Here is a 25,933-nt window from a genome sequence, read left to right on the forward strand (position 1 = left end):
TTTGGAGAAGAACTTGTAAGAAACCCTGTTACATCACTGGCAGGAGGCTGGTTGGTCTGTCGTTCTTTGTCTCAGCAGTATCTCCCTTTCTTGTGCAGGATGACGACAGAGGAATTCCTCCACCTGCAGCGAACTTTCCCTTCTGTGATGACAACGGGATTCCATCCTCCTCCATCTTCCTCTTTTTATTTTTAATTTCTACCCAAACTTTCAACTCTCTTCGTCATTGTGTCTTATAATTTCCTTTTTCTCCCGATGTCTAATAGCCTTACACGTCTCTGTATGCAGATAACTATGGTGCAATATTACATTACACATTTATTTCTCGTGCATCTTGCTCTATAAATCCAAGTACTGTCAACATTATGGAATATAAATAAACACATGAAACATGATTGTCATCTTTTTCATTTACTTTAGCAGCAGCAGCTTGTGTAGGTAGGTACTGTGTCAAACAATCATAAACCAGTTTAATCTCCAATATTGAAACTAAAACTTAATGAATTATTATGTAATATTTACATCAGCACAATATGGCGCATGCACTGAAGAGTATGAATGGAAAAGGACTTTATGACACCAACTATGTCACGAAACACTGCACATGCACACAGTAGACGAACTCGTACTGTATATGAAGATGCTAACGTGGAGGCGGAGAAAATAGAAAATGAAATCTTCGTTTCGACACGATTGTGTGACTCGTCACTTTTTTTGCGTGACTTGCGTGTTTGCAGACGTATTTGGTCGCACACTGTGTTTGCACTGCGCTTGGCGAGGGCTTATTTGGTTTGGTGGTATTTGCTGTGTGCTTGTGTGCTTCAGTGTTTTCTGAGGGTTCAGTGGAGAAGACCATGGATGAGAGCAACACTAACACTAACTCACAGTGAACCAACAACAAGTGACACGTTCCAAATCATGGTGGATGACGTCAACCACTATTCGTTACATTATTAAATAAGGTTAAAGCAACTTGTTTTTTTGTGCGTCATTATGACCTAACTGACGTGGTGTAAATCATAAAGTTATGACTTTATGATTTACTGTACACTCATAGAAACTGCTTTGTTCTGTGACCTTAAAGCAGAACTATGCTGGATCAGCCATTGTGATGGTTAAACCCTAACCCTGCCACCGCTCTCCAGTCTTGAAATTGCTTCACAGCAACTTCACACATTCACAACAGGTATCAAGTATCAAACCAGGTACCGGCGATAAGATCAAGGCAGCGATTGTGTTATTCTCGATGTTCGTCATTGGTGGAGCTGATGAAAAAGAAGCAGAAAATAACAGAATGATGTGAGGAAGAGGCACTGACACACACCAGTAAATATCAGACCAGTTTTTTTTGAAAAACCCAGAAGCATGCAACATGGAGTCCAACATGGCGCCATGGTTTGTGAAAACACATGCACATGGCCTGGAGAAGGGGAAGTGATGGGGCAGCGTCAGTCGTGAGGTTTCACAACGGTGTTTAGAGTGGGGTCATAAAAATATGGACCTGTAGGGGGAGAAAAAACAAAAACAAAAAAAGCAACCAGACTTTTCCACTTTAATAATGACGAGGCAGCGGCATCTGAAACACTGTGGACAACAAAACTATGAATGGAGCTTAAAATTAGATTTATACAGAAAAACTGCACAAGCAGAAGTTACATACTGGAGCTTTAACCTTGACACACATGTAATTGATAGTAGTTATTTATTTGTGTCATATTGTTTGTCATTGCACAGAGTCAATTTAAATTTAAAATCTATTATTATTATTATTATTATTATTGTTGTTCACGACAAACTTCTCTGTTATCAGCCCAGTGTCCTCTGACCCTGCTGTGTGATGTGTGCGTGGCACTGGTGTCACGGAGGAGGAGTCAGTTGCTGCGTCTCTATTGCGCACACTCACGCTGCTGGATCAAAACTCTCACGAGCGCATGCGGTCTCACGCTGTCATCCGCCACAGGAGCACTTCCCCCTTGACTTGAGCCAGAGAGGAGAAACCTTGGTCAATTCATGTCAGCTCCAGCTTTGGAGGCTCGGCAGGTGTTGTTGTTGTTGTTTAGTTTACTTTTGTCTTCCTCCTCCTCTCGGTGCGCGCGCTGAATGCGTCTTGTTTTTTCCGGGAGAACTGCGGAGCTTCCAACAGGTGTTGGAGGCACGAGGATGAACATGTCCAATGGGAAAGGCGCAAGTGCGGCAGAAAAGTGAGTTCACACACAACTGGGGATTCTTTGGCTCGTGAGAAGTCTGACCTTGTCGCAGGAAATAATATATTAAATAAAAACTTCAGTGTCAGCAGCATTAATAATGTGCAATATCATTTTCTGTTTTTCTGCGGCAAACATGAAACTTCCTGCAGCAGCTCTTACTGCACAGAGTTTCATAAACAAATGCATAAACAGGGAGTGTGCTGTGCAGTGATCAACACATTAGTTATTTATTCATATTAATTCTTTTAATTAATAATATTTTTTTGGGGGCAGGTCCTCACCGATGACCCTGAAAGAGAGCCTGGATGAGTGTATGGAGGCGCTGGATCTCTTCCTCAACAACCACTTCAGTGAGAGTCTGGAGAGGCTGCAGCCAAGGTAACACACAGACTGGTCTCCACAGAGGTCTTTGCACACTGGTGTCTTTATTGTGAGCCCATCCACAGTGCAGCGTGTTTGTGTGTTTGTGTGTTTTAATATAATGATGTCAGCAGTATTTTGGCCTCCGCTTGCGGTAAGAAAACTGTGTGGTGTGTGAGCTGCGAAGTGTGCGTTTCCTGTCAGCCGAGACACAGGGGTTGAGTCACAGGCAGGCTTTCAGTCCTCCAGGATATTATGTGTTTGCTGAAGCTGACGCCCAAAGGCCGACTGGTTGAACAACCAAGGAAATGGCAGCCCTGCAAAATAAACACTAAGACATAAGACAGTGAGCCGTAAAAGAGGAGATAGGGAGACGAAAGATGACGTTTTTGCTTTGGTAATACAGCAGCTCTGCATGACGCTGACGACGTAACTCAATGTTTCCGTCTCAGAGTGAACGAGAGCATGTACCACGCGCTCATCTACGCCACCGTGCTGGAGATGCAGGCCATGATGACCTTCCAGCATGATGACATCACCAATGCGGGAAATACCATGAAGAGTGCCCAGGAGGTGTGTCAGAGGTAAGAGGGTCCAGTCCATCTCACATGTGGAGCAGGGGTGCACAGGAATAGGAGAAATAAAACAAGTCACTTAAAGGTCCAGTGTGTTAAGTGTAGATGCAGTTATTTTGAAGATAAAAAAAGAATCATTATTCACCTAATCATTCACCTGTCTGTCCTCAACATTTACCTGTCCTCATCATTCACCTGTCTGTCCTCATCATTCACCTGTCCTTATCATTCACCGGTCTGTCCTTATCTTTCACCTGTCTGATTTCATCATTCAACTGCCTGTCCTCATCTTTCACCTGTCTGTCCTCATCTTTTTACCTGTCTTTCTCAACATCACCTGTCTGTCCTCATCATTCACCTGTCTGTCCTCATCATTCACCTGTCCTCATCATTCACCTGTCCTCATCATTCACCTGTCTGTCCTCATCTTTCACCTGTCTATCCTCATCTTTCACCTGTCTGTTCTCATCATTCAACTGTCTGTCCTCACCTTTCACCTGTCTGTCATCATCACTGTCTGTCCTCATCTTTCACCGTCTGTCCTCATCTTCATTCTGTCCTCATCTTCACCTGTCTGTCCTCATCATTCACCTGTCTCCTTCATCATTCACCTGTCTGTCCATCATTCACCTGTCCTCATCACCTGTCTGTCCTCATCATCACCTGTCTGTCTTCATCATTCCACCTGTCTGTCATCATTCACCTGTCTACTCATCATTCACCTGTCTGTCTTCATCATCTATCCTGTCTGTCCTCATCTTTCACCTGTCTTTCCTCATCCTGTATGTCCTTCACCTGTCTCATTCACCTGTCCTCATCATTCACCTGTCTGTCCTCATCATTCACCTGTCCTTATCATTCACCCGGTCTGTCCTTATCTTTCACCTGTCTGACTTCATCATTCAACTGCCTGTCCTCATCTTTCACCTGTCTGTCCTCATCTTTTACCTGTCTGTCCTCATCCATTCCACCTGTCTGTCCTCATCATTCACCTGTCTGTCATCATCATTTTCCTGTCTGTCCTCACCTTTCACCTGTCTGTCCCTCGTCATTCACCTGTCTGTCGTCATCATTCACCTGTCTGTCTTCATCATTCACCTGTCTATCCTCATCATTCACCTGTCTGTCCTCATCTTTCACCTGTCTGTCCTCATCATTCACCTGTCTATCCTCATGCTTTCACCTGTCCTCATCATTCACCTAATCATTCACCTGTCCTCACCTGTCTGTCCTCATCATTCATCTGTCTGTCCTCATCATTCACCTAATCATTCACCTGTGCTCACCTTCTGTCCTCATCATTCACCTGTCTGTCTTCATCTTTCACCTGTCTGTCCTCATCATTCACCTGTCCTCGTCTTTCACCTGTCTGTCCTCATCATTTCCCTCGCTCGGTGAGTGAAACTGGCAGGAACTGTTTCCTTTAGAGCGCCTTCATTTGTTCATTTGTTTGTTAAAATATCAATATTTTGACCTTAATGATGAGTATGGATGTATTTGTAAAAATCTATCATTTATCCGAGGTGTAAAATGCTGTAAAAGCTGTAAAAACGACCTTGAATTTGAGCTTGGAACAGGTTGAAGTCTGTGCACGAGAATTAAAAAAGGCATATCTTTCTTCTAAACACCTCTCATTTACATCTCTCTTCTCTAATCACACGGCCAATTTGACTGTGTCATCATGACACGAGTGTCAGTGGAGATAGTGAAAGCAGTGAACGCTCAGCCTGTAATTTGTGCGCGATTATGAAGACGTGGTCACTGAGGCGGATGATGTGTTGATGCCAAACTGTTGTTTGATGTTCCAGGTTCAGACGGAAAAATAAGTCCGAGGGGGAATCGCTCACCGAAGGTAAAAGATGTTTCATGAAAGCACACAAACACTCAAATGTTGACAAATCCCTGAAAGAATTCCACTGTCCTTCAGTGAGTTATCTCCTACTGTACATCTAAACGGGTTAATGGTGATTGTTTGGTGTTGTCAACTCCTTTGTTGACTCACAAGTTATTCTTCACCTGCTGAGTCAACGTCTCCCGTTTGTACGCAAACACGGCAGCACATAAAACTGTGTGTTGTGTCAGCAATGTGAACATGCCACACCGGAGTAAACTGTGAGGAGGCGAAATACGCGGGGCGGGGAGAAGAGAATGCTTTATTGCAACAGTATAAAATACAAGAGTATGGAGTTTTATCTTGCTCAGGTAGGTTTTTGTTTTTGATCACATCGTTTAGAATCAGGATGCTATTTAGTTTGTTCCTATATCGTTTGTATCTCGTTTCTGACGTTTCTTCAGACATATTATGTACATATGTCATACTCGATGTTATTGTCAATGAACAGGCCACTCCTCCTCCACCTTTGTTTCTTCTGTTAACATAGACAAGCTTGTATCCATCCAGGCAAAAATCTGCGCCTTTGTCTTCATTAAATCCACGTTTCCGACACCGCAGTGATGTTGAAGGTATTTTTGAAGTGTTGTCGGTATTCTTTAATGTGGTCGAAGTTGGTGTATTGGCTCCTGCTATTGAAGTGAATGAGTGACAGTTTCCCATCCATCTCAATGCACTCGTTGAATTGATCTTCAGTGTAGCACTGGCATTTTCTCAGTCATGCTACAGTAGAGGTGATTATCCGGGTCAATACTTTCATTTGGATCTGTTAAGGCGTGGTTCACATCTTTTTAGTCTGTGTAATGACCTTTGACCTTTGCTGGGCTGTGGTTATGGAGTGTTCGTGAGCCATACCTTAGTTGTTGTATTCCTCCAGCTCGTCCTCACTCCTGATTTGCATTGTTTTGACTTCATCTGGTGTAGATGCATTTGTTTTAACGTAGATTCTGCAGTTTGCCGTCCAGGTGTGTTGTATCGTGCCCCCTTTCTTCAGCTGACGTGCTTTTCTGGCGATGTCAGCGTTCTTTTTGGTGAGATTCCCGTGGGTGTAGACGTCCGAGCCTTTGAGCTTCAGCAGTGCCGTCATGAATGTGTCGCGCTGTTCGTGGATCTCAGCACGACAGCCCGTGTTCCAGACTCTTTCCTCCGGGGTAGGAGGTGACATACTTCCACATTGCTGAAATCCACGTTGATGTCTCTGCCGGCCAGGAACTCAACTTCTCCACAGATTTGATTTCCGATTCATCAGGCTTCTACGACCGGTTGTCCGCTGCCGCAGCCGCCCTGGCGTTGGTCTGATGCTTAATCTTGAGGCCAGTCACAATCACCTCATTGAGTCTTCCCAGCTGTTCCATCTCCTCCACTCTGTTCCCTGTTTGACTTCAACTGTCACTCCCTCCATCTTCCTCCTGATCGCCGCCATTCCTTCCCCATTTTCTCCACTTTCCCTGTGGTGCAAGTTGTAGTGCAAGTTATCTCTGATAGCTGCTGCTGTTGCGTCCGTCCTCTCAGAGCGCCCGGTGCATAACTATGATGGCATGTGTGCAGTTACGCGCAGAGACATGACGAACGTCTTCATTAGATAGGAGATCTTACGTCAAAGACACACAGGCACGCGATGTGTCGTCTTTTATGTTCTCGTCTGCCCTAAAGCTGCAGGAGCTGAGATTAAATTCCACTGGCGAGAACCATAACACACACCAGGATATCCTCATAGCTCCGCCTCAAATACTCACGGATTGAAAGTAAAATTGTAACATTATTTTCCGGGTTTGTGACGGCTTCTAGAGCCATGGCGAGTTTGTCTAGAACAAGTGCTACGATTGTGAGAACATACAAAAAGTGTAGATAAGCTCATTGGTGCCCAGTGACACAGTTGTCCTCTAACTGCAGTTATTTGTAGATGATTGTAAGTTGTAACTGTGTGTGTGGATTCTGGGAGAAATTGAATTAGTTTATTATATTTTGACAAGGTGAGAGAGACCTGACCTTGGCTGAAAATCCTCTTTTTGAAAGTGGATACTGAGGTCTTTTAGGTCTGGTATTGATCAGTGTTTGATTTCGATTCATAAAGTCTTGAATCGATGAATCACGTTCGATCCAATCTGCTCTTGAATAATGAAAATGGCTCAACTGTGTTACAAAATACAAACACACAACACACACACGTGTGATGTAAACATCATGGGGAGAACAGTTTCAGTCAGATGTTTACGCCGCGCCTGAACGAGCTGCTAGAAGCCGTCGTTTTACACTCTCCGAGTACGGGCGTAAATCTTTGCAAACAAAAGTTGCGATGGCCTCCGTTATCGTGATTCCCTCAGTTTCGGACAGCTTGTTGTCGGAAGCTAACGTTAGCGCGGTGTGATACCTTGTCAAGTGGTTTCTGAGGTTTGTAGTACTTCTACAATAACTGACCTGCGCTTGGCAGATCTTGCAAACCACTTTGGTTTTATCCAGCTCTGTGTTGTTTTAAATCCAGATGTCAGACTTAAGTTGGGAAGGCTTGCTGAGCGGAGTTTTACCCAGCTCTAGTTATCAGTGAGGCCAGTATTTCACACGTTCACCCAATCTCTGGTGACAAATTACGGTCATTTTACGTCATGATATCATATTTTCCGGACATACGTCAGCTATAATCTGCTCATATGAAAGTGAGAGCATCAGGTCGAAGACACCAAAGAAAAGAAATGTAAATGCATGTTGTGCTTTATCGCACATGATAAAAGTAAAGGAGGGATTTTGTGGCGATCTTGATACAGAGCAGCTCTTGACACTGTGGGGAAACTGAGCAGCTCTTGACAGATGGCTGCTCCCTCTAAGTGTTTCTTTAAGTAACGTTTGTGTTTGTGTTCTTGCAGTGCAGCTTCACGCTGAAGTGTGTTTCGCTGAATGCCAACTCCAAAGAGCTGCTCTCACCTTTCTACAGGTACAGTTTGACACACACACACACACACACACACACACACACACACATTACAAAATGAACCCTTTTAGTCTCAACCACATCCAGTTTGTCTCAAATGTTTACTTTTAAGAAAATATCCTACGGAATAAAGATAAAGTGTGTTTTTATATTTGGTAACATGTATGTACAGTAAATGGGGTTTTAAAAGAGGCTTGTAGACAAGAGCCATGGTTCTCAAACTGTGGTAGGTGTTGCTCTGGTGGTACTTCTACTGTATAAACCAGGGCACGTGATCACGGTGAAGCGGAGGGATTTTGAGCAGAGTGTGTAGAAAATAAAATCGAGGAATCAACACTTAAACTGCATTAAAGTCAATAGATACAGCATTTGTCAGCCATTACTCCGCCCTCCCTCCCTCCCTCTGTGTTCTCAGAAAGGTGTGGTTTGACTGGTGCTCAATAAAAGAGTTCCCCCAAACACACAGCCAGAGGCACAACTGAAATAAGATGCCCTACAGAGAGCCAACAATACATAAAGAACTAATTAGTCACAATGTGAAGATGTCATATCAGGATAATTGGGATTAATGAGTAAGAAATATGCTTTAAAGTCTTTAAAAATGAATGGTAAAAGAAAAGATATGTTTAGTAGGGGAATTAATCAAGGGTCGACTTTAAAGCCTTATTTTATTTTTATGGTGTTTAATGAGAAGGAGAGTCGGTCAGTGTGACTCAGGCAGCTGATTGTAGACGTGTGCAACTGGAAACGAAAGACTGGGGATTAAAGTCAGGAAGAGAAATAAATAAATGAAGTCGAGAGATGGTGAGAATTCTTCTCCTTCTCTGTGTTCAACATTTCTAAAAAAATAAAAATAGACTTTGTTTTTCCTTTTGATTTTGAAGTACTCAAATGATTCTTAAATGAGTCAAAAAATATAACGTTGTCTTTGTATTTAATTTGATTCCCAATCAAGACGCAATGCAATAAATTGTTCTATTTTCAGTTTTTGAAAAGATAGTTTTGCATTTCAGTGTAAAAAAATCAATAAATCAAAAGTAAACCTCCTGTGGCAGTAAATTCCAGGTAGATATGTAGCTAGGCAGCATTTTCAGGTTATTCACATGAACTAGTTCAGATTTCAGTTTGCTGCCCTGCAGTGTTTTTGTGACTTATTGGCCTCAGTAACTGTGTTTTAAACTAAAGTCACTGTAGCCCTGAAATAACACGATGAGTGCCATTAGAACAGGGGTGTCAAACATACGGCCCGGGGGCCAGAGCCGGCCCGCCAGAGGGTCCAATCGGCCCACAGGATGAATTTGTTAAAATTTCACACTAATCTAAACGTAATGTCAAATTCTCCAGATACCCGTGACTAAATGTTTGTGCCTTTATAGATCCAGTGTGCTGTGTAAATAGTACATTTAGGCATGATATTGTTGAAATTGCACTTATATTTCTCAAGAAATTTCATGTTTTGTAAAAATATCCTTCATTAAATGTAAATCAAAGTGTTGTTCATAGGTTATTATGCTATTATTTTACTATTTTTACTGGTCCGGCCCCCTTGAGATCAAATTGTGCTGTATGTGGCCCCTGAACAAAAATGAGTTTGACACCCCTGCTTTAGAATGAATGAGTGTGTGTAGCTGATGGACTATAAATTCACAAGTTGTCACTATAGTGTGTGTTTGTTTCTCTGAAAAGACGCCACAGTGCAGATTGTGTTAGTTTGTCATGTTTGCAGCGCTGCTGATCAGAGACCAGGGCCAGTGTTTCACAGGGAGTGACTCAGTAATGCAAATAATGCTGAACATATACTGTAACCTTTAAATACGACGGAGCAAATGCAAAGAAGGAATAAAAACCATTCCTGTCTGTGCACTTCCTCATTTAGTGTAGTGTTTGTTTTTCTTGCAGGATGAGAACATGGTGAGTTTCATCAAAGGAGGGATCAAAGTGCGAAACAGCTACTTGATTTACAAGTAAGTAATCATCGAGGAAACAAGAGTGTCGCTGCGGTGACATGGAAATGAGCATCCGTATCTTTTAGTCAGTATTTATCAATGTGGTTAGGTTACATTTGTTGTACATTCTGTTACAAACTGAAATATTGGCTTAAAAAAAACCAAACAAACATGGGCATAAAGCACCAGTGTGTAGGATGATTCGATTAATCGATCGTTAACTATTTTGATCATCAATTAATCGGTTTTAGAGTTGGTTTTTTTAACAGTTAATACAAGCGTTGTGATTTTTCAGCTTCTTAAATGTGAATATTTTCTAGTTTCTTTTGCTCCATTTGACAAAAAAAAAAAAAAGAAACTGAAAAGACATTTGAGAAACTGATCGGCATTATTCAACATGTTCTTACATTTTATGAACAAAAAGAATAAATAATCGATTCTAGTCTCTTGTGTAACAGTTAGAAGGGTTTTATTGGCAGAAATTGAATATATTAGCCGTAAGTGTTTTTTAACAGTTGTTTGGTTTTCGTAGCTTTAGAAAAAGGCGTTTTTTATGTATTTTTATTTTTATTAAAATAACAGGCTGGTGTGTGAAGGCCAACGTAGATCCCTGTGTGTGGATCACTCCTCCATTTGTTAACATCTGCAGTCACATCTTGTTTCTTACAACCTGGGCATTTAAATGATGCATCATGGGAAATGTAGGATACATCGAAGCGGCTCTTAGGAGCTGTTCACATGCAGCGTCTTTTGCATGAACTATTTTCAGGGGAGGTGGAAACAAACAAGAGGGACGCCGTTGCGACCTGCTGAAGAAGTAGGTCACAGTCGCTGGTCTGTTGAAATGTGCAGCTGCATCCGTGTGTTGTGATGCACCAGTTTTTCTATCTCAACTTTCAGTACTTTCCAGTTACTCGGGCTCAAACTATGAACTCTCAACCTGCCTCATCCAGACAAAGCTACAGAATCAGGTGGTGAAGGGGACAATCCACATTAGCAGAGTTTAGTTTTAGAGTTTCTTTCTTTAGTTTTTCTTTTGCTGAATTCAGTGAAGCTGCAGCTAATTCATTCATCCCAGCAGCTTCCAGGATTTGTTTCCATAGTAACGACAGGCACCACTGTAGCACAACCTCATTTTCAAAAATCAGAATTTATGGGAATTGACCATTGGGATATAGTCAATATAGTTGGTCAATAATATACTGTTGCATAATCTTTTAGATATTTGATCTATGGTATTAAAGTTTAATGAGCAAATATACAATATTTTGAATAATTTGAATCCATTTGTATGTGTGTGTGTGTGTGTGTGTGTCTCTATCTATACAAAGGAATCTGCGTCATGTTTTATAATTGTTTCATTTTGCACACGTGTCTGCTTATGACAAATCCAAATGTATGTGTTTTATGACAGACTCGGTGATTCCCATGAATTCACACTAATTCCTATACTAGTTCCCATGGAAAGTTTCCCATTTGGAATACTTCCCAAATTCCCAAATGGAAAGTTTCTGCTCCAACTAAGGATTATTTTCATAATCGATTAATCTGTCGAGGAGTTTCTCGAAAATGTTGAAAAATGTCTGTCGGTGTTTCGCAAACCTGGAATTGACGATGTTCTCAAATGTCTACATGATTTATTTGTTATATGGAGCAAAGAACATTCACATTTAACATTAGCTTGGATTTTATTAATTGAATAATTGCTGCAGCCTTGGTTTTCAGGCCTTTTTAGAATCTGCATGTGAACAGTTTGTACTGTACAACAGAGTATAATGGCCTTTCCACTAGCATAGTAACCTGGTACCAGGTACTTGTTTTAGTACCTGCTCAGTAGGTGCCGTGCGTGACGTGGTCACTGATTGGTCAGAGTGTCGTCACAGGAAGAATCAAGCCGAACAATGCTGAACTGTAGATCAGTTAAAAATACTTAACGATCCTATAAATGTGGGTTAATCTCCCAACAATTACCAGGGAAGTGTGATTTTTGGGTTGTTATAGTGACTGAGTGCTTCTTTCATCCAGGGAACTACACGGCTTAGTCAAATCCAACACCTACCTCAAAGGACCCAGCCACGTTCACTTAGAGGGAGGAATAGCATTTGGAATAGGGGCTTTTAATCTGGTATGTAATCAAAATGTGTGTGTGTGTGTGTGCGTGTGACACAAACACTCTTCATTAGATCTCATTTATCCACAGACGCTGTCTCTGTTCCCTCCGCGGTTACTGCGGTTGTTGGAGTTTGCAGGTTTTTCAGGAGAAAAGGTGAGATGCATGTTCCTCTTGTCTCAAATTGCACAACGACACGCTCGCGTGCACATCGCCTCACGTTTGTGCTCACGTGCCGCTGTTCTAGGAATATGGTCTGTCCCTGCTGCATGACGGCGCCACCGGAATGAACCTGCGCTCCATGCTGTGTGCGCTGCTGCTGCTCTGCTACTACACCTTTCTCACGTTCATACTAGGTACAGCCGGACCGCAGCCACACATTATGTGCATGTGAGAGAGAGAGAAACTGTTGCTGAAGCCATCGTGTCATCTTCTGTCTTGTCCTCTCAGGGACAGGCGAGGGAGAGGTCGCCGAAGCGGAGAAGCTGCTGAAACCGTTCCAGCTCCGCTACCCACGGGTCAGTGTCAGTAAGGAAAATGTGCTGTATTTATGAGCGGGAATGGCAAACAGATGAGAGTGCGTACCTCCACCAAGGGCAAATAATCTTAAAATGCACAACTAGAGACTAGGGATTATGTGTGTTAGGTAATTGTTAGGGTGCGATTCCACCGCAGGAGCTAAACGTCTGTTTCTGCTGACAATTTAACAGAAAATAAAAACAACATTGCACAAAACATAATTGTATTCATGGAGGAACTACATAACTTTTTGAATGGACTCTTTTTATGTCTGGTAATGAAGGTAATTTATTAGCTTTAAATATAGAAAGTTAAATCAGATATCAACGGAGCCTTGGAGGTGACATAGACGGCACGCTTATCATTGTTATTATTATTATTATTATTTATTAGATAATAAAGCATGCGCGATGCTGTTGTGCCAGGTTTTTGCCCACAGAAGGTTCTTGTCTGTTCTTCAGTCAACACAATAGTTAAGTTCCTCAGGGTAATCTGTTGATGGTTAGTGTTGATTTTATTTACTCGTGCCAAATTGTCATTTTAGGGCTGTTTATTGAGCCGGCGGTCGACCTAATATTCTCCCAGCGGCGTTCACGATTTGCTGAGTCAGAACAAACCTGTGAACAATTACGATCACCTCTTTGTTCAGTGACACGATCTGTAAAATGATGATCTGTTCAAACAGCGGGGAACTCCGTAGATATCACTTTTCACAGATTTATTTGAACACTTACTTTCAGTTCAGTTCTGAGGGAGAAGTGCAAGCTCGAGAGTTCAAAATGGAAAAGATTGTTCAATATTAGCTTTGTGTCTTCCAACGGCCTTTTCCATGAGTACAAACGTCTTTGCCTTGAGAGGAAAGACTTAGTGACAGGAGCAGGAAAGACAGGTTGATGTTTTTCTGCCGTATATAACATTGTTGATACCATCACGTCACATCTCACCGCTCGTGATCGCAAAGTCTTTTGAACTGCTCTACACGTCGCCATTGTTCGCTTTGACTCTTGTGTCGCGCTCACGACTCGTCCAGTGGCGACACATGTCGGTATCGGCTCATCTCGCTTGGTATTATAAAAGTTAAATTAATGGCACGCCAGTGAGATTGACAGCCGGTGTCTGTTTTTGACACGACACCTGACATATTGTGAATTTTAAAGCTTCACAGTGCGGCGTAAAGACTATGTGCATGTCCATATGCAGTCCATGGGTCTTCACTTGACTCCCATTCTTGTACATTCAGAGCGTCCACTCCGCCTTTTGCCGACATGCCAGAGCCCATCCCTGAGAATAAACTCACAGCTCTGACACAGTGTGTACCCGACTGAAATGGAAGCACAGTATCTTGGTCAAACACGGTCCAGAGTAATTGCCGTACAGAAAGTCTTCTTACAGACCGATAAGAGCTGAAGACACTACCTTGACATGTACACTGACTTTATGAATGCTGTGTTTTTTTTTCTGTCCAGGGAGCAATATTCCTCTTCTTTGCCGGCAGGACTGAAGAGATCAAAGGGAACATTGATGAGGTACGTTTGAGGAAATGTGTCAGGAAACTCCGGATTAAAATGTTGATTACATTTATCATTTTAAAAACCTGCTTTAGTTACTGTGATGATGTTATTTTCATATAATAATATAATCATATAATCCAAAAGTAACCAAATGATCACAGTTCTGCTAAGCTGCTGTGTGTCAAACTGTAAATCATGGTCAAGCAACCCAAAAAATAGTGTCTGACATGGAGCGGGTATGGGCGGAGCTTTCCTCGGGTCACCTGTCGGTGCTCACCTGGTGGGAGGGGCTCAGAACAGGACCCGAGCGTGAGACTAGCAGCTTTAACACACGCCGTGTTTCACCAGGCCGTGGCACTCTTTGAAGACGGCTGCAAGGCCCAGCAGGCGTGGAAGCAGTTCCACCACATGTGCTACTGGGAGCTGATGTGGTGCTTCACCTATAAGCGTGTGTGGAAGATGGCGTACTTCTACGCCGACCTGCTGAGCCAGGAGAGCAACTGGTCCAAGGTGCACGTCTGTGAATATGCAAAACAACTCTCTAAGTATTTTGGGAAACACGGTGAGTGAATTCAGTGTGTGTGTGTGCTTATCTCCATTAGGCCATGTATGTGTACATGAAAGCTGCATACCTCAGCATGCTGCCTAAGGATGAGGCGAGGCCTTTTGGGGATGACGAGGTACAACTCTTTAGGTAAATACACACACTGCCATAAAGGGTCACTGTTAAAAATGGACCAAACACTTGTTGATTGACATATTACAGATTTCATTTTGTTAACCTGTATAGCCGCTAACTGACCTGGTGAGACTTGCTCGCGCACTAATGGTCACAGAAGTTCAGAGGTCACAGAGGGGTTGGTAATAAATAGCTTAATCCATTTAAGGTGGACCAAAAAATGGGTGATACCGAGTTCCGACTACAATGATCTCCATCAAAACGTTTGAGCATAAATGAGACAGTAGTATGAACATAGACTGTTAGCACCACGCTAGCTCATCCTGAGGCTAGCTGCTAAAACAACATTATTTCATAAACCAGCGCCACCTGTCAACTTTCAACAGCCTCCGTTTGTTAATTCTACCCCAGAAATCAGCCATGACAAGAGCTTTGTGTGTTTTTAAATGTGTCCTGAAGCCCCACACACGGAGCTCAGTACGTCTGCGGGGCCGGTCCCTGGGCTACGGGTTTACCTGTGGGAGGAGTCACTCACCCTGTGTGGGTTGGGCTAATCCAACATAGTGAAAACAAGGGGGGTGTTCTCTGAAGACACGCTGTTAAACACGGGTGCTCTGAAAACACCCCCACATTAGCACTTGGTACTTTCCCCCTGATGAAATTAACCATAGACTGTATGAAATGAACATGGCAAAAATCCAATATTCTTATGTTGAAGGTTGAAATTGATGTAACCCATTGGTTAATGATAAAAAGGTCCGTTGACTTGACTTGGTCAAGCCTATTCTAACGTTCCACACTACAAAATAAGTCATTAAAGTATGTATGATTCGTGCTGATATTGTATCGGATCAATATCGGTATCGTATCAGAAGCAGAGTCCATGTATTATTTGTTTCATGTACAGTACGTGTCTTTGTTATTATTTCCCTGTGTCTTTAGACAAGTACCCGCCTTCAAGCAGAAGATAGCGGGGAAGTCTCCGCCGACTGAGAAGTTTGCGATTCGTAAAGCCAGACGTTACAAGGCCGCCTGCCCGGTCAGGCTACCAGTGCCAGTGCTGGTAAACCTTCACACTCACACACACCGTCTGCAGCGGCACATTTGTCTCTGGGAGCCGTCGGACATCGTTTTCTGCTCTGTTACAGGAGATGATGTACATGTGGAATGGTTTCAGCATGATCAAGAAACGACCGGAGCTGACGGAAGGCATGATGCAGACTCTGACGGAGGAGGAGCGCGTTCTGCAGGAATCTCCCGGTAATGCGACATTTTCTCTCACGTGTAACCACGGAAACCTTTCCTTACAGATATAATAAGTCAATTCAATGGTCCTTTCACTGGTTCTTATGTCTTTGACTTCCTTTTATCCCAGAAACTAAAACTCACAGTGAGACAGCGTGTTGTTACCATGGCCCACAAAAGTAAATGCACCTATTTAGTCTGGCTTGTTGACAAAATTCACCAATTTCACCAATCAAAATATTTATTATTATTTTATATTCTCTAATTTATCTGTTTATTTTCTTAACTGAATTTAATCTCCCCAATACTAGTGCATCTTTTAACGCCCTCTGGCTTTTTTTTAGCTTTTATTTTTCCCTGATTTGAGTTCCTTTTGTCCAACCTCGTTAATGAGTGTTTCCTTGTGGTTTTGTCTTGTCTCTTTTTATGTCCCTCTGTTTTATGTCCCATGTCTGTGGACTCACGGTGAGGCAGCTTTTAGTTGACAGACCATGTCTGTGTCTGCGTGTGGCTGCGATGGGTTTGATTTCATCACGTAAAGCTCTTTGTGCTACATGAATAAAGTCTGATTTATTTAATTCATCTAATAAAATGCCATGAAAGTTATATATTGTGGTTTTCCAGCACTCTTTAAATATGTGATTTAAAGTGGTAGAAAATGGAATGATGGGAGTCGCCCTCTCTCTCTCTCTCCTTCTCTCCCTCTCTCCCTCTCTCTTCACACAGAAAATGAGTTTTCGGCGGATGACCGGTGTCTGATCCACCTGCTGAAGGGTCTTTGTTTCAGGAACCTGGGTTTGCTCCAGGATGCAGAGGAGAGCTTCAAAAAAGTGTTTGCCAGGTGAGCTCCAGCAGACTCTGCTCAGAGTTAAATAATACTGTCAATCAAAAAACGGAGCCTGTAAACATCTTTCAAATCAAATACATTTGTAATCACTGAATAAACAAACAATAATAGATTAATTATGTTTAATTATGTATGAAGGAATTAATGTCTGAAATGTGTGCAACTGCAAACTGAGAGGGGGAAGTGGATCTGATCAGTCGGGTTTGATTTTCCCAGCACTAGTCTGATGCACGTTGCAAATAAAACAAAACATGGATGTCAAACTAAAATGACCTGGGTGTAGAGAATTTCCATCATGATGTCACAATAAAGATATTCATGATGTGATATTTCACAGACTTTCAAAGTAAAAGTGCTCGTTTTGATATGGAACAACGTTTCCTTCACAGTAAAAACAAGTTTATGACGCAAAATAAATATTTGAATGTACAAAACTAAGAAATGAATCTTAAATTAAGTCAATATTAATGTGGACAATTGTAATTAAAAGCCCAAAGAAGCTTATATATGTGTGTAACAGAAAGTCTTATTATACTATAAATGTAAAATGTAGTCTTATTCTTTCTATGTTCTATCACCCGTTATTAAGGATGCAAATGTATCTTCACTCGACCAAACTGATAAGTTCTATTCATTGTTGTTGATTTCTGAGTTGCAAACACGCGCTGTTGTTACTGCACGCGGTGATTATCCGTTAAGGAAATGATCCAGTGCTTGTCTAAATGATGTGTTTGTTTAGACAGAGCAGTGAGCCACAGGCTCTCAGGTGAGCTCTGAGCTTCCACTGACAGGTTTTGGCAGTAGTTCAGGAGCTGAATGCTGAATAACACACAGAGTATAGGTGTAAATATGAGCGTGTGCCGCTCTGGCTCTGTCCGGTGTGCTCGTCGTGCAGCAGCAGCAGCACGCCTGAATATTAGAACACAGGTCCAGTTGAAGTTCTGTCAGCAAACACGTTCACTTCAAGTGTGTGTTTACTCGTTCACTCGTTTTATTCAACTTGTGTTCATCCGTCATTTATTGTGTGCTTGAGTAGTTGATTATTACGTATTTGTGCAAGTCACTGATGTGCATGGAAATAGAAAACTCAGCTGTTCATCTGTGTCTGTGTGTGTGTGTGTGTGTGTGTGTGTGTGTGTGTGTGTGTGTGTGTGTGTGTGTGTGTGTGTGTGTGTGCGCTCAGTGAAAAGAAGATCAAGTTTGACCACTACCTGCTGCCCAACTCTCTGGTGGAGCTCGGTCTGCTCTACATCGATCAAGGCAGAAGAGACGAGGCCATTAAAGCACTGCACAAGGCCAAGTAAGTGACTCCTGTGTACATATATATATATATATATATATATATATATATATATATATATATATATGTATATATATACATATATATATACATACATATATATGACGTTGAAAATGAAAGTAATAATTAAAGAAAAACCATTTTCTTTGACTTGTATCATAACTTATTTATAGCTCATTTATGGACAGCGGATGTTGTTGCTGACAGAAAACTAAGCTCTTATTCAGCTGCTTTCCGACTTAACGAGACCACAGACTGTATTTCACGCAGCTCCTGTTTATTGTGCCAACGCTGACAGTTTGCCCAGGGAACACTAGAGGTCGCTGTCTGCCTGGTAATGTACAGCAGGTCCCTCCATCTATTAGGGTGATGATGGTTTCATCTTTCTTGACTGTGCACATGAATATATCAGTAGTGTCGGTCACAAATATCATTTTTTATTAAGTGAAGGTCTTTTCTGCATCTGAGAATATTCCCTTTTTATTCTTCTATATCATTTATCCTTGAATGTTTCCATTTATAACTCTGTAACATAAATGTAAACAGCACCTACATCATTTTGTTTTAATTCTCTGGCAGAATACGCCACCTGCTGGAGAGAGTTTCACATCACATACATGAACATTATTGTCTTTCCTCGCTTCTGTCTGCTGGTTTGTTTTCATTCAGCACGAGTGCAATGCATGATGGTCTATATTGCTTGACGTTAAATTCACTGGGTAAATAAAAGCTGCAAATACACCTTTATGAATATGTTGCGAAGAGGAAAAGCGTCACGCGAGTGGAGACGAACGCTTGTTTGTGGGGTTTTTAGACCGAGCTCCATGGGGGGGCCGTAAAGGGGGCTCAGCCCCTTCACTTGTTATGTCCTCCTCTGTTCAAGCTTTATGCATCTATGGGAAACAAAATGATTTTTTTGTTCTTTTGTTCTGAAAAAGATCAGAAGGAGGCAGGAGACCTGATGATTGTTTGTTCTTTTGTTGGACTTTAAGCTGCAGTGTATACTGTGTGGATGTTGTTATTCTGCCTCTAGAAATAATGTGACTATCAGATCTGACTGAGGGCGCATTTGTGTGTATACAGCAGCAGAGCAGGGGCGGGTGGGGACATGAAGTATTTGTGGATGAGCTGACACTCATCTTGATATCTTGATATCACATAATTGTATAAAATCCGATACAATCCAAAAATCCTACATATCGCATGCGTCACTATGCACAGATTAGCGGAGTCAAGTTGTGGGATTTTTATTTCTTCTTTATGGAAGGAGAATATTTTTCACACAAATTTAACAGCTTCATAGTTTTAAAAGGTCTAAAATGAGCTACAATCAGCAGATACTGTAGTTGTGATATTGTATCACAAACAGATTAATAATCCATCACTGCCTCTGCTTTGCCTCACAGACACAACTACAAAGATTATTCCATGGAGTCTCGGACACAGTTCAGGGTTCACGCCGCTCTGGCCAAACTCAAGGCCGACCCCAGCGAAGACGAGGACTCTCATCTGTAAGAAGACGTCTCTGCGGCCCCCGCACAGGCTCTTGTCTCACAGTTGGACTCCTCCACGTCCCACACAGTCAGTGGAGGCTGTTTCTTGCTCGAAACCCAGTCTGTAACTTGTACGCCTTCTCCTTCATCGAGTGAACACTGGGTGTTCCCTCTTGTGTGCCGGTGAAGTGCTAAAACTTTCCCTTCTTTTTTTTTTCTTTTTTTTTTTATCACTCTCTCACACGACAAAGGTACAACCTGCATATTCGCAGTGGAATATGTTCACAATAACTGTGGCAGGGAGACATTTTAATTCAAGGCACCTTGAATTTCACCCGTCTTCCGTTAGTCAACACAGACTTGAGTGTATATAGAGGAAACATTGTATTTTATGGATTAAAAATCAGACACTAAATCAGTGATTGATTAATGTCATTTTAAAGACTTATTAAATGTATAATTTTACATGACTGTTGCTTCAGCAACTGTTCACTAACGTGTGTGTATATGATTTTTTAAAGGTGTTAAGAATGTCCATAGTATTTCACACACGTCTGCACAAACATTTGATACAAAATAATTATTATATTGATATTAAGACACCAAGATAGATGCTGGTGTTAGTTATTTAATGAGCCTGCGCTCTCTCCGTTAGACCGATTCTGTGAAACATGCAGTGGAAAAACAGCGGCTGTTCCGGAGAAGTGTGTGCACTTTCATTTTATCAAATAAATTCTGTACACAAGTGTCTGTTATGTTTTAATCGTACCACAAACTGCAAATGAGGTAAATGTCTTTTCATTAAATATTTCCATTGTAAGGAGGATAATTGTGAATGGAGAAAATCCTAAATATTTCATTTTCAGAGTGAGAGAAAAAGTGAAAAATCTCCTAACGTGACAGGTTTAATTTGAAGGGCCATAAGAAGGTGTGGGCGGGTGCAGCTTTCCAATTATTTTATGGTGATTCTTGATTTTTTAATTTGGATTTGAGCCATTTTAAGATTTCAAAGAATTTTCAAATGATCACAATATCATGAAGCACAACTATTGCGGTCAGGATAATCATAATATCCAAATCTACAAAGTGAAAATCAGCTTATTTTATTGTTTAATTAAATGTTTTTCAGTCTCCACCACAGCACCAATCAGTACCTTCAACGTTTGTCTTCATTTCAAAACCAACTTAAGGACAAAAAGCAAAGTTCACAGAGATTAATTTATTTCAGTGACAGACAAATGTGTCAAAAATAAGAAAAACGATTTCAGATAAACCTTTTTACAGAGGAAAAGAAAATGCAAGAGCTTTTCTTGGATCCAGGTCGTTAGACGTCCGACGCCAAACCAGGACCAGACTGTTCTTCATCTACTCTTAAACGACTGTCCCACTCCGCTGTGTTACGTGATGCACTTTCCATCTCATTAAACACCGTCAGACTGAGGCCCAACTGTTATTTGTGTCTGAAATGACTTGGTGCAAGACTAAGAAGTGGCAGCAGGAGGTGTGACCGCAGCAGCCGCCTGCTCTTCTTTCAGCATGCGTTTCATCAGTTTCTTCTTCTTCTTATCTTCCTTTTCAATCTCGGCGACCATTTCTAAGAACTTGGGCGAGCGGGGGTCCACTGCGTAGCCAAAGCGCTCTCTGGCTACTGCCAGCAGCTTTTCACGACGAGCCTTGTCCTCCTTTTGCTTCTGTTTGGCTTCACGCTTCCCTCTGCGCCAGTCAGCCACCATCTTGGGCATTTTGGCCATGTTTGCTGCTATGAGTCTCTCTCTGCAATGGAAACAGACAAGATGGGAAAAACAGATGTTACTTCGCAGTGCAGTCCACCACTGTGGCTTCTGAGAGACATGTTTTAACAACTATTGGATGAATCGCCATGAAATCTGGCACAGACATTCATGTTCCTACTCAAGATGAACCGTAGTAACTGGTACTTCCATTTCTTTGCCATCTAATGCCACTATGAGGTAAAAAAAAAAATGCCAAACAGCCAGTGTGGTCAAACTCTTCACATTTGTTATTCTTTCAGACACACAAACACTTTCAGTATTTCTCAAACTACAGATTGGTTTAATTGGGATAGTATGGATTTAAGTCTGACATAAGAGAACCAGTTAATTTAATCAAGACTCAATAGCAGTGAAATTAAAAACAAATGTGCTGGTGGCAGCTGGGATTGGCACCAGCATCCCCCCTGACCCTCACGTGGAGGATAAAGTGGTAGAAGATTAATGAATGAATGCTTTATCATAGAAAATAAGCCAGGTGAAGATGAAGCAACATTAAGTATTTCTACATTTGACAAACATAGATGTAGTAAGAGTTATCATTGAGTTAGTTTGTTATTGTTTTGTTATTGGAGCAATGACAGCCATTCTTTGCACAAACATTAGACCAGATATGGTGATTTAATTCTTCAATAGACCACCTTATAGTTTGGGTCAAAACTGAAGTATTGACCCCTCTTTAAGAGAGTCACATGACGAGCTGGAACCAACCACAGATGGGCGTTGGGGCAAGTGGCATGATATCACACCCTGGACAAGAGGTGAAGATAACAGTGATGATGACGATAAATGTCATTAATTATTTATTTTTTTAATGCTCCTGGTCTGATCTGTCTTTCTTTCTTTCTTTCTTTCTTGATGTTTTGTTTGTAATCCACTGAACCTGTTTCTGTACAATTGACAGCTACTGCACGTCAGTGTGTCCTGGGAGAGTGATCCCTCCTGATTCTGCCCATGGTTTGGCCCATTTTTCCCCTGTAAGGATTTCAGTGGAGTTTTTCCCCTCACTTGGTGTGAGAGTCAAGGACAGACTGTAACCCCCTCCGAAGCACATAGTGTTTGTGATGTTGGGCTATGTCAATAAAACTGGCTTGACTTATCCTACAAACGATCTTTAACGTTTGTAAGTTTGTAATATTTACGAAACTGAGGCTTTTTTTAATGTTTCAAACGAGTGACAGAAGCAATTGGTGCGAATTCACTGTCCGATAATGAACGCACTGACGTTAGCCACGTTAGCACGACTTACTTTGCTTGTCGTTTCTCCGTCTCCTCCTTCTCCTTGAGCTCTATGTTCTTCAGCATCACCTCTAACGAAGGCTGCCACTCTTTCTCCTCCGTAATGATGTCGTCCAGCTGTGCGTGACTCGGCCACAGTCTCGCGGGGTCAAGGCCTGAAGCTGAGCCGTAGCGACCGTACAGCTTCGCGTCGTACCTGGCTGTCTTCTGCCATTCCGGGGTCTTGGCGCTGTCTTTATCCGGTACGTAGGGCTCGTTGAGGTTTAGCCGCAAAGGTCTGGGGTTGTACTTGGCTGTCTGCAGCAGAATTGCGCAGTTAGAGGCGGTAATGTGTTTGAAACTTCTGTGTAACGCTGCTGTCCTCCTGCACAGCACGGATGCCGCCATCTTTCTTCATCGGCTATTAGAGGAAGGACCCCAAGGAGAGAGTCATAGGTGACTATCGCAGTGCCTGCTCCACACGGCAGCTGAATGAGTGAGTTTACCGTGTGCTTTCTTTTTATTCTTTAAAACATAAATACTATAAGGCAGTGGTTCTCAAACGTTTTATACCAGTACCACCTGAGGAAATATTGATCACTTGAAGTTAAAATGGAGCGAGAGATAAGATGACTCTAATTATTATTATTTAATTTATTTGTTATTTGTTTCATTTTCTACACGCTTTCACATACCCTGGTTTATTAGATAAAATAGCATGAAAGATTTAATTAAAGACTGAATTTGTCGATCGATCATTTCAGTGAGATACATTTATGTCACCAAAATAATAATAATAATAATAATAATACTATTTCAAAATTCACTATTTACAAATGATTGTAGTACCAGACGTCCTCTATTTCCAGCTTTAATCAAACATGTCTGACAAATTACATTTTCATAAAGAATTCAGTTTAATTAAATTTGTGCAGTCAACGATACAGATGCACACGTGAAGTAATATCAAGAGACAAAAAGACCTAAATTAAATACATGAATTGTTAGAAAATCAGGGCGATCACAATAAAATAGAAAAGACATACAAGCAAACAAAAAGTAATATGTACAAAAAGTGATCTATGGATTTAGATATATGTAACTTTTCTTTTTCTGTTAGAAATATACCAGTTATTTGAAAGGCTTTGGTGGCTTTCTTGTTGGATTTAATCGGGGATGCAAAATCAAAGCGATATTGTATAGCAACACAAAATAAACATTAGTCGTGGTATTATAGTCTCATAAATGTGATATTTGCCAAAAAAAAAACCCAAAAACTATTGACTGCCGGTCCTGTATTACACTTTAAATACACAACCACTATTGTCCAGTTTCTTTAATGTGAGGTATTAATTATTTTCATGGGTTAACATTCTTAACATTTTTGAAGATGTTGTGCTGGCAACCGAGTTTGTGCAAACTGAATCAATTAATCATCGATTGAATGGGTCATGGAGAAAGAAAGAAACTAGTTTTAACACATGCTTTTTCTTCCGGTGATAGTTTCTGTGTGAGTTGCGTTTTCATTTATTGTTTGTTGTAATGCGTGTGTTGTGGTGGTCAAAGGTCAAAAATCATTTCAGCCGAGCGAATTAATCCCCTTCAAGGGTACGTGGATGATTAGTGACTTCCAGAAGATGGATGCAGTAGTTGGGGAGCATGTGTTTGACTTAACGTCCTCATGGACTTGGATGGAGTTGTGAGCAGGTGGGACGAAGCCAGAGTGCCAGAGCAAGGGGGGAGGTGGGGGGTGTGTGGGGGAGCTAAGACTCTTTTAACACCTTCTTTGAACATTTAGGGACCACTGGGCACAGGGAATAAACCTTTGAAAGAAAGGATCTTTGTTTTAACCTCCTGAGCTCCACCTCCTCCTTCCTCTTTAAGCAGCCTCCACCCTCCCTCAACTTTTATATTTAATTTCTTTTCAAGCAGCGGAGATAGAACAAATGGGGCTGCTCTGAAGTGCAGCACTTCCAGAGACAGATGTCATCGCTTTTTGTGCCGTGGGAGCGCGCAGAGCTCTCCATCGTCATTAAAGATTTAGGGTTCCCATGGCAGGGGTAGCACCATGCAGACTGGAGGAGGGGGTGGGCATGACAGAGGCTTAATGTGGCTTAGGAGCGATCTGGTGCCAAGCCCGGGGCTTTAGGGACCGCATCAACGTCAGTCACAGGCAAATAGGCTTGTTAGCAGTTAGACGATAAGGGGATGGTGGCAAGATGACAGGTCTATTTCTGAGTAAGTAGGAGGGATGGGTGGTGTGTTAATTTGTGTTGAGGAAAGTTACATGGAACATGTTCACCTGGATTATGACTCCGTTGCGACAACATCTCTGTTCACAGATGCTCGTCATTATTATAGAAGAGTACATTTGTTGTTGCAGCGGTCAGGTTTAAAGCTGCAGCACGTAACCTTTTGTGTTTTTAATATTGTTATATTAGTATTGATAGTATTCAATATATTAGTATTGATGTTGCATCCTTCATCTGAACGGCCTCTGCCAAGCAATACTATCAGACCTAACCGAGGGAGCGTTTGTGTGTATACAGCAGCAGTGCAGGAGCGGGCAGGTGTGAAAGACAGTAAAATTCTCTTCTGTAAGATTTCTTGGTCACGTTTTTGTGTTTTCAATCAAACTACAACCTGTTTGCAGTCGTCTCACTTTACCAGTGCAATGTTGCCTCCGTCTGTCTTGAAATGAAATGAATCACTTCCTGTGTGCAGTGTGGGAAAATCACTGTGAATACTGCAATACTGAGAAACACAGAGTTGTGTGGAACGTAATCAGAATTCTGTGAACTCATTTGACAGTGGTTTGAATACAAGACACATTTGTCTATTTAAAAGTCACACAATACATTCATTAGATGATGAGCAGCTTTGTTAGTCTGATGTTCAAAGCTACATCTGTTCTTGGCAAAAACCTTGATACATGATCCATAAAATGAAGTCGTGTTGATATTTAACATCTTGGCCATTTCAGTTTTGGTGTGGTCCATAGAGCAGCGCCTGTCACAATTATTACACAGTCATGTGACTCTGATTATTTGTTCTAACTGCAATCATGCCGGCATAATTGTCACAACTGTTTTTATAAAACTTTGTAAAAACAGCTGGATGAAGCAGAAACATCATGTTTTCCATCACTACTTCCACTCAATTTCCTTTCCCACCATAGTTTTTGGACTGGCGCTCGGTCAGTGATGTCATCATGACTGCACTACTTCTGATGTGGTTTAGTAGCACGAGTGGAGCTTTAGCGCTACTGAGCGTAAAACGTAAGATAAATCTTAGGGTTAGCACAACGTTTCAATGA

The 25,933-nt window shown here is 41.6% G+C and overlaps 2 protein-coding genes across 2 annotated transcripts; one reads left to right on the top strand and one right to left on the bottom strand.

Moving 5' to 3' along the window:
• The first annotated feature begins 1,924 nt into the window (after positions 1 to 1,924).
• Positions 1,925 to 20,413, top strand: zgc:158403 (tetratricopeptide repeat protein 39A). Its single transcript, XM_044051501.1, has 18 exons — positions 1,925 to 2,201; positions 2,481 to 2,585; positions 3,020 to 3,151; positions 4,951 to 4,994; positions 7,895 to 7,962; positions 9,859 to 9,923; positions 11,931 to 12,030; positions 12,106 to 12,171; positions 12,263 to 12,371; positions 12,466 to 12,533; positions 14,001 to 14,060; positions 14,394 to 14,555; positions 14,648 to 14,739; positions 15,667 to 15,787; positions 15,873 to 15,984; positions 16,696 to 16,810; positions 18,000 to 18,116; positions 19,523 to 20,413. Exons 1-18 carry the CDS (start codon positions 2,101 to 2,103, stop codon positions 19,629 to 19,631), a joined length of 1,746 nt encoding a protein of 581 aa, XP_043907436.1. The 5' UTR covers positions 1,925 to 2,100; the 3' UTR covers positions 19,632 to 20,413.
• A 276-nt stretch (positions 20,414 to 20,689) lies between these two features.
• gadd45gip1 (growth arrest and DNA-damage-inducible, gamma interacting protein 1) lies at positions 20,690 to 23,056 on the bottom strand. Its single transcript, XM_044051503.1, has 2 exons — positions 22,649 to 23,056; positions 20,690 to 21,382 (listed from the first exon to the last, which is right to left on the bottom strand). The coding sequence occupies exons 1-2, from the start codon at positions 23,023 to 23,025 to the stop codon at positions 21,091 to 21,093; spliced, it is 669 nt and encodes a 222-aa protein (XP_043907438.1). The 5' UTR covers positions 23,026 to 23,056; the 3' UTR covers positions 20,690 to 21,090.
• Between the last annotated feature and the right edge of the window lie 2,877 nt (positions 23,057 to 25,933).

This window comes from Solea senegalensis, linkage group LG19, assembly GCF_019176455.1.
Source record: "Solea senegalensis isolate Sse05_10M linkage group LG19, IFAPA_SoseM_1, whole genome shotgun sequence".
In the NCBI taxonomy this organism is placed as follows: domain Eukaryota; kingdom Metazoa; phylum Chordata; class Actinopteri; order Pleuronectiformes; family Soleidae; genus Solea; species Solea senegalensis.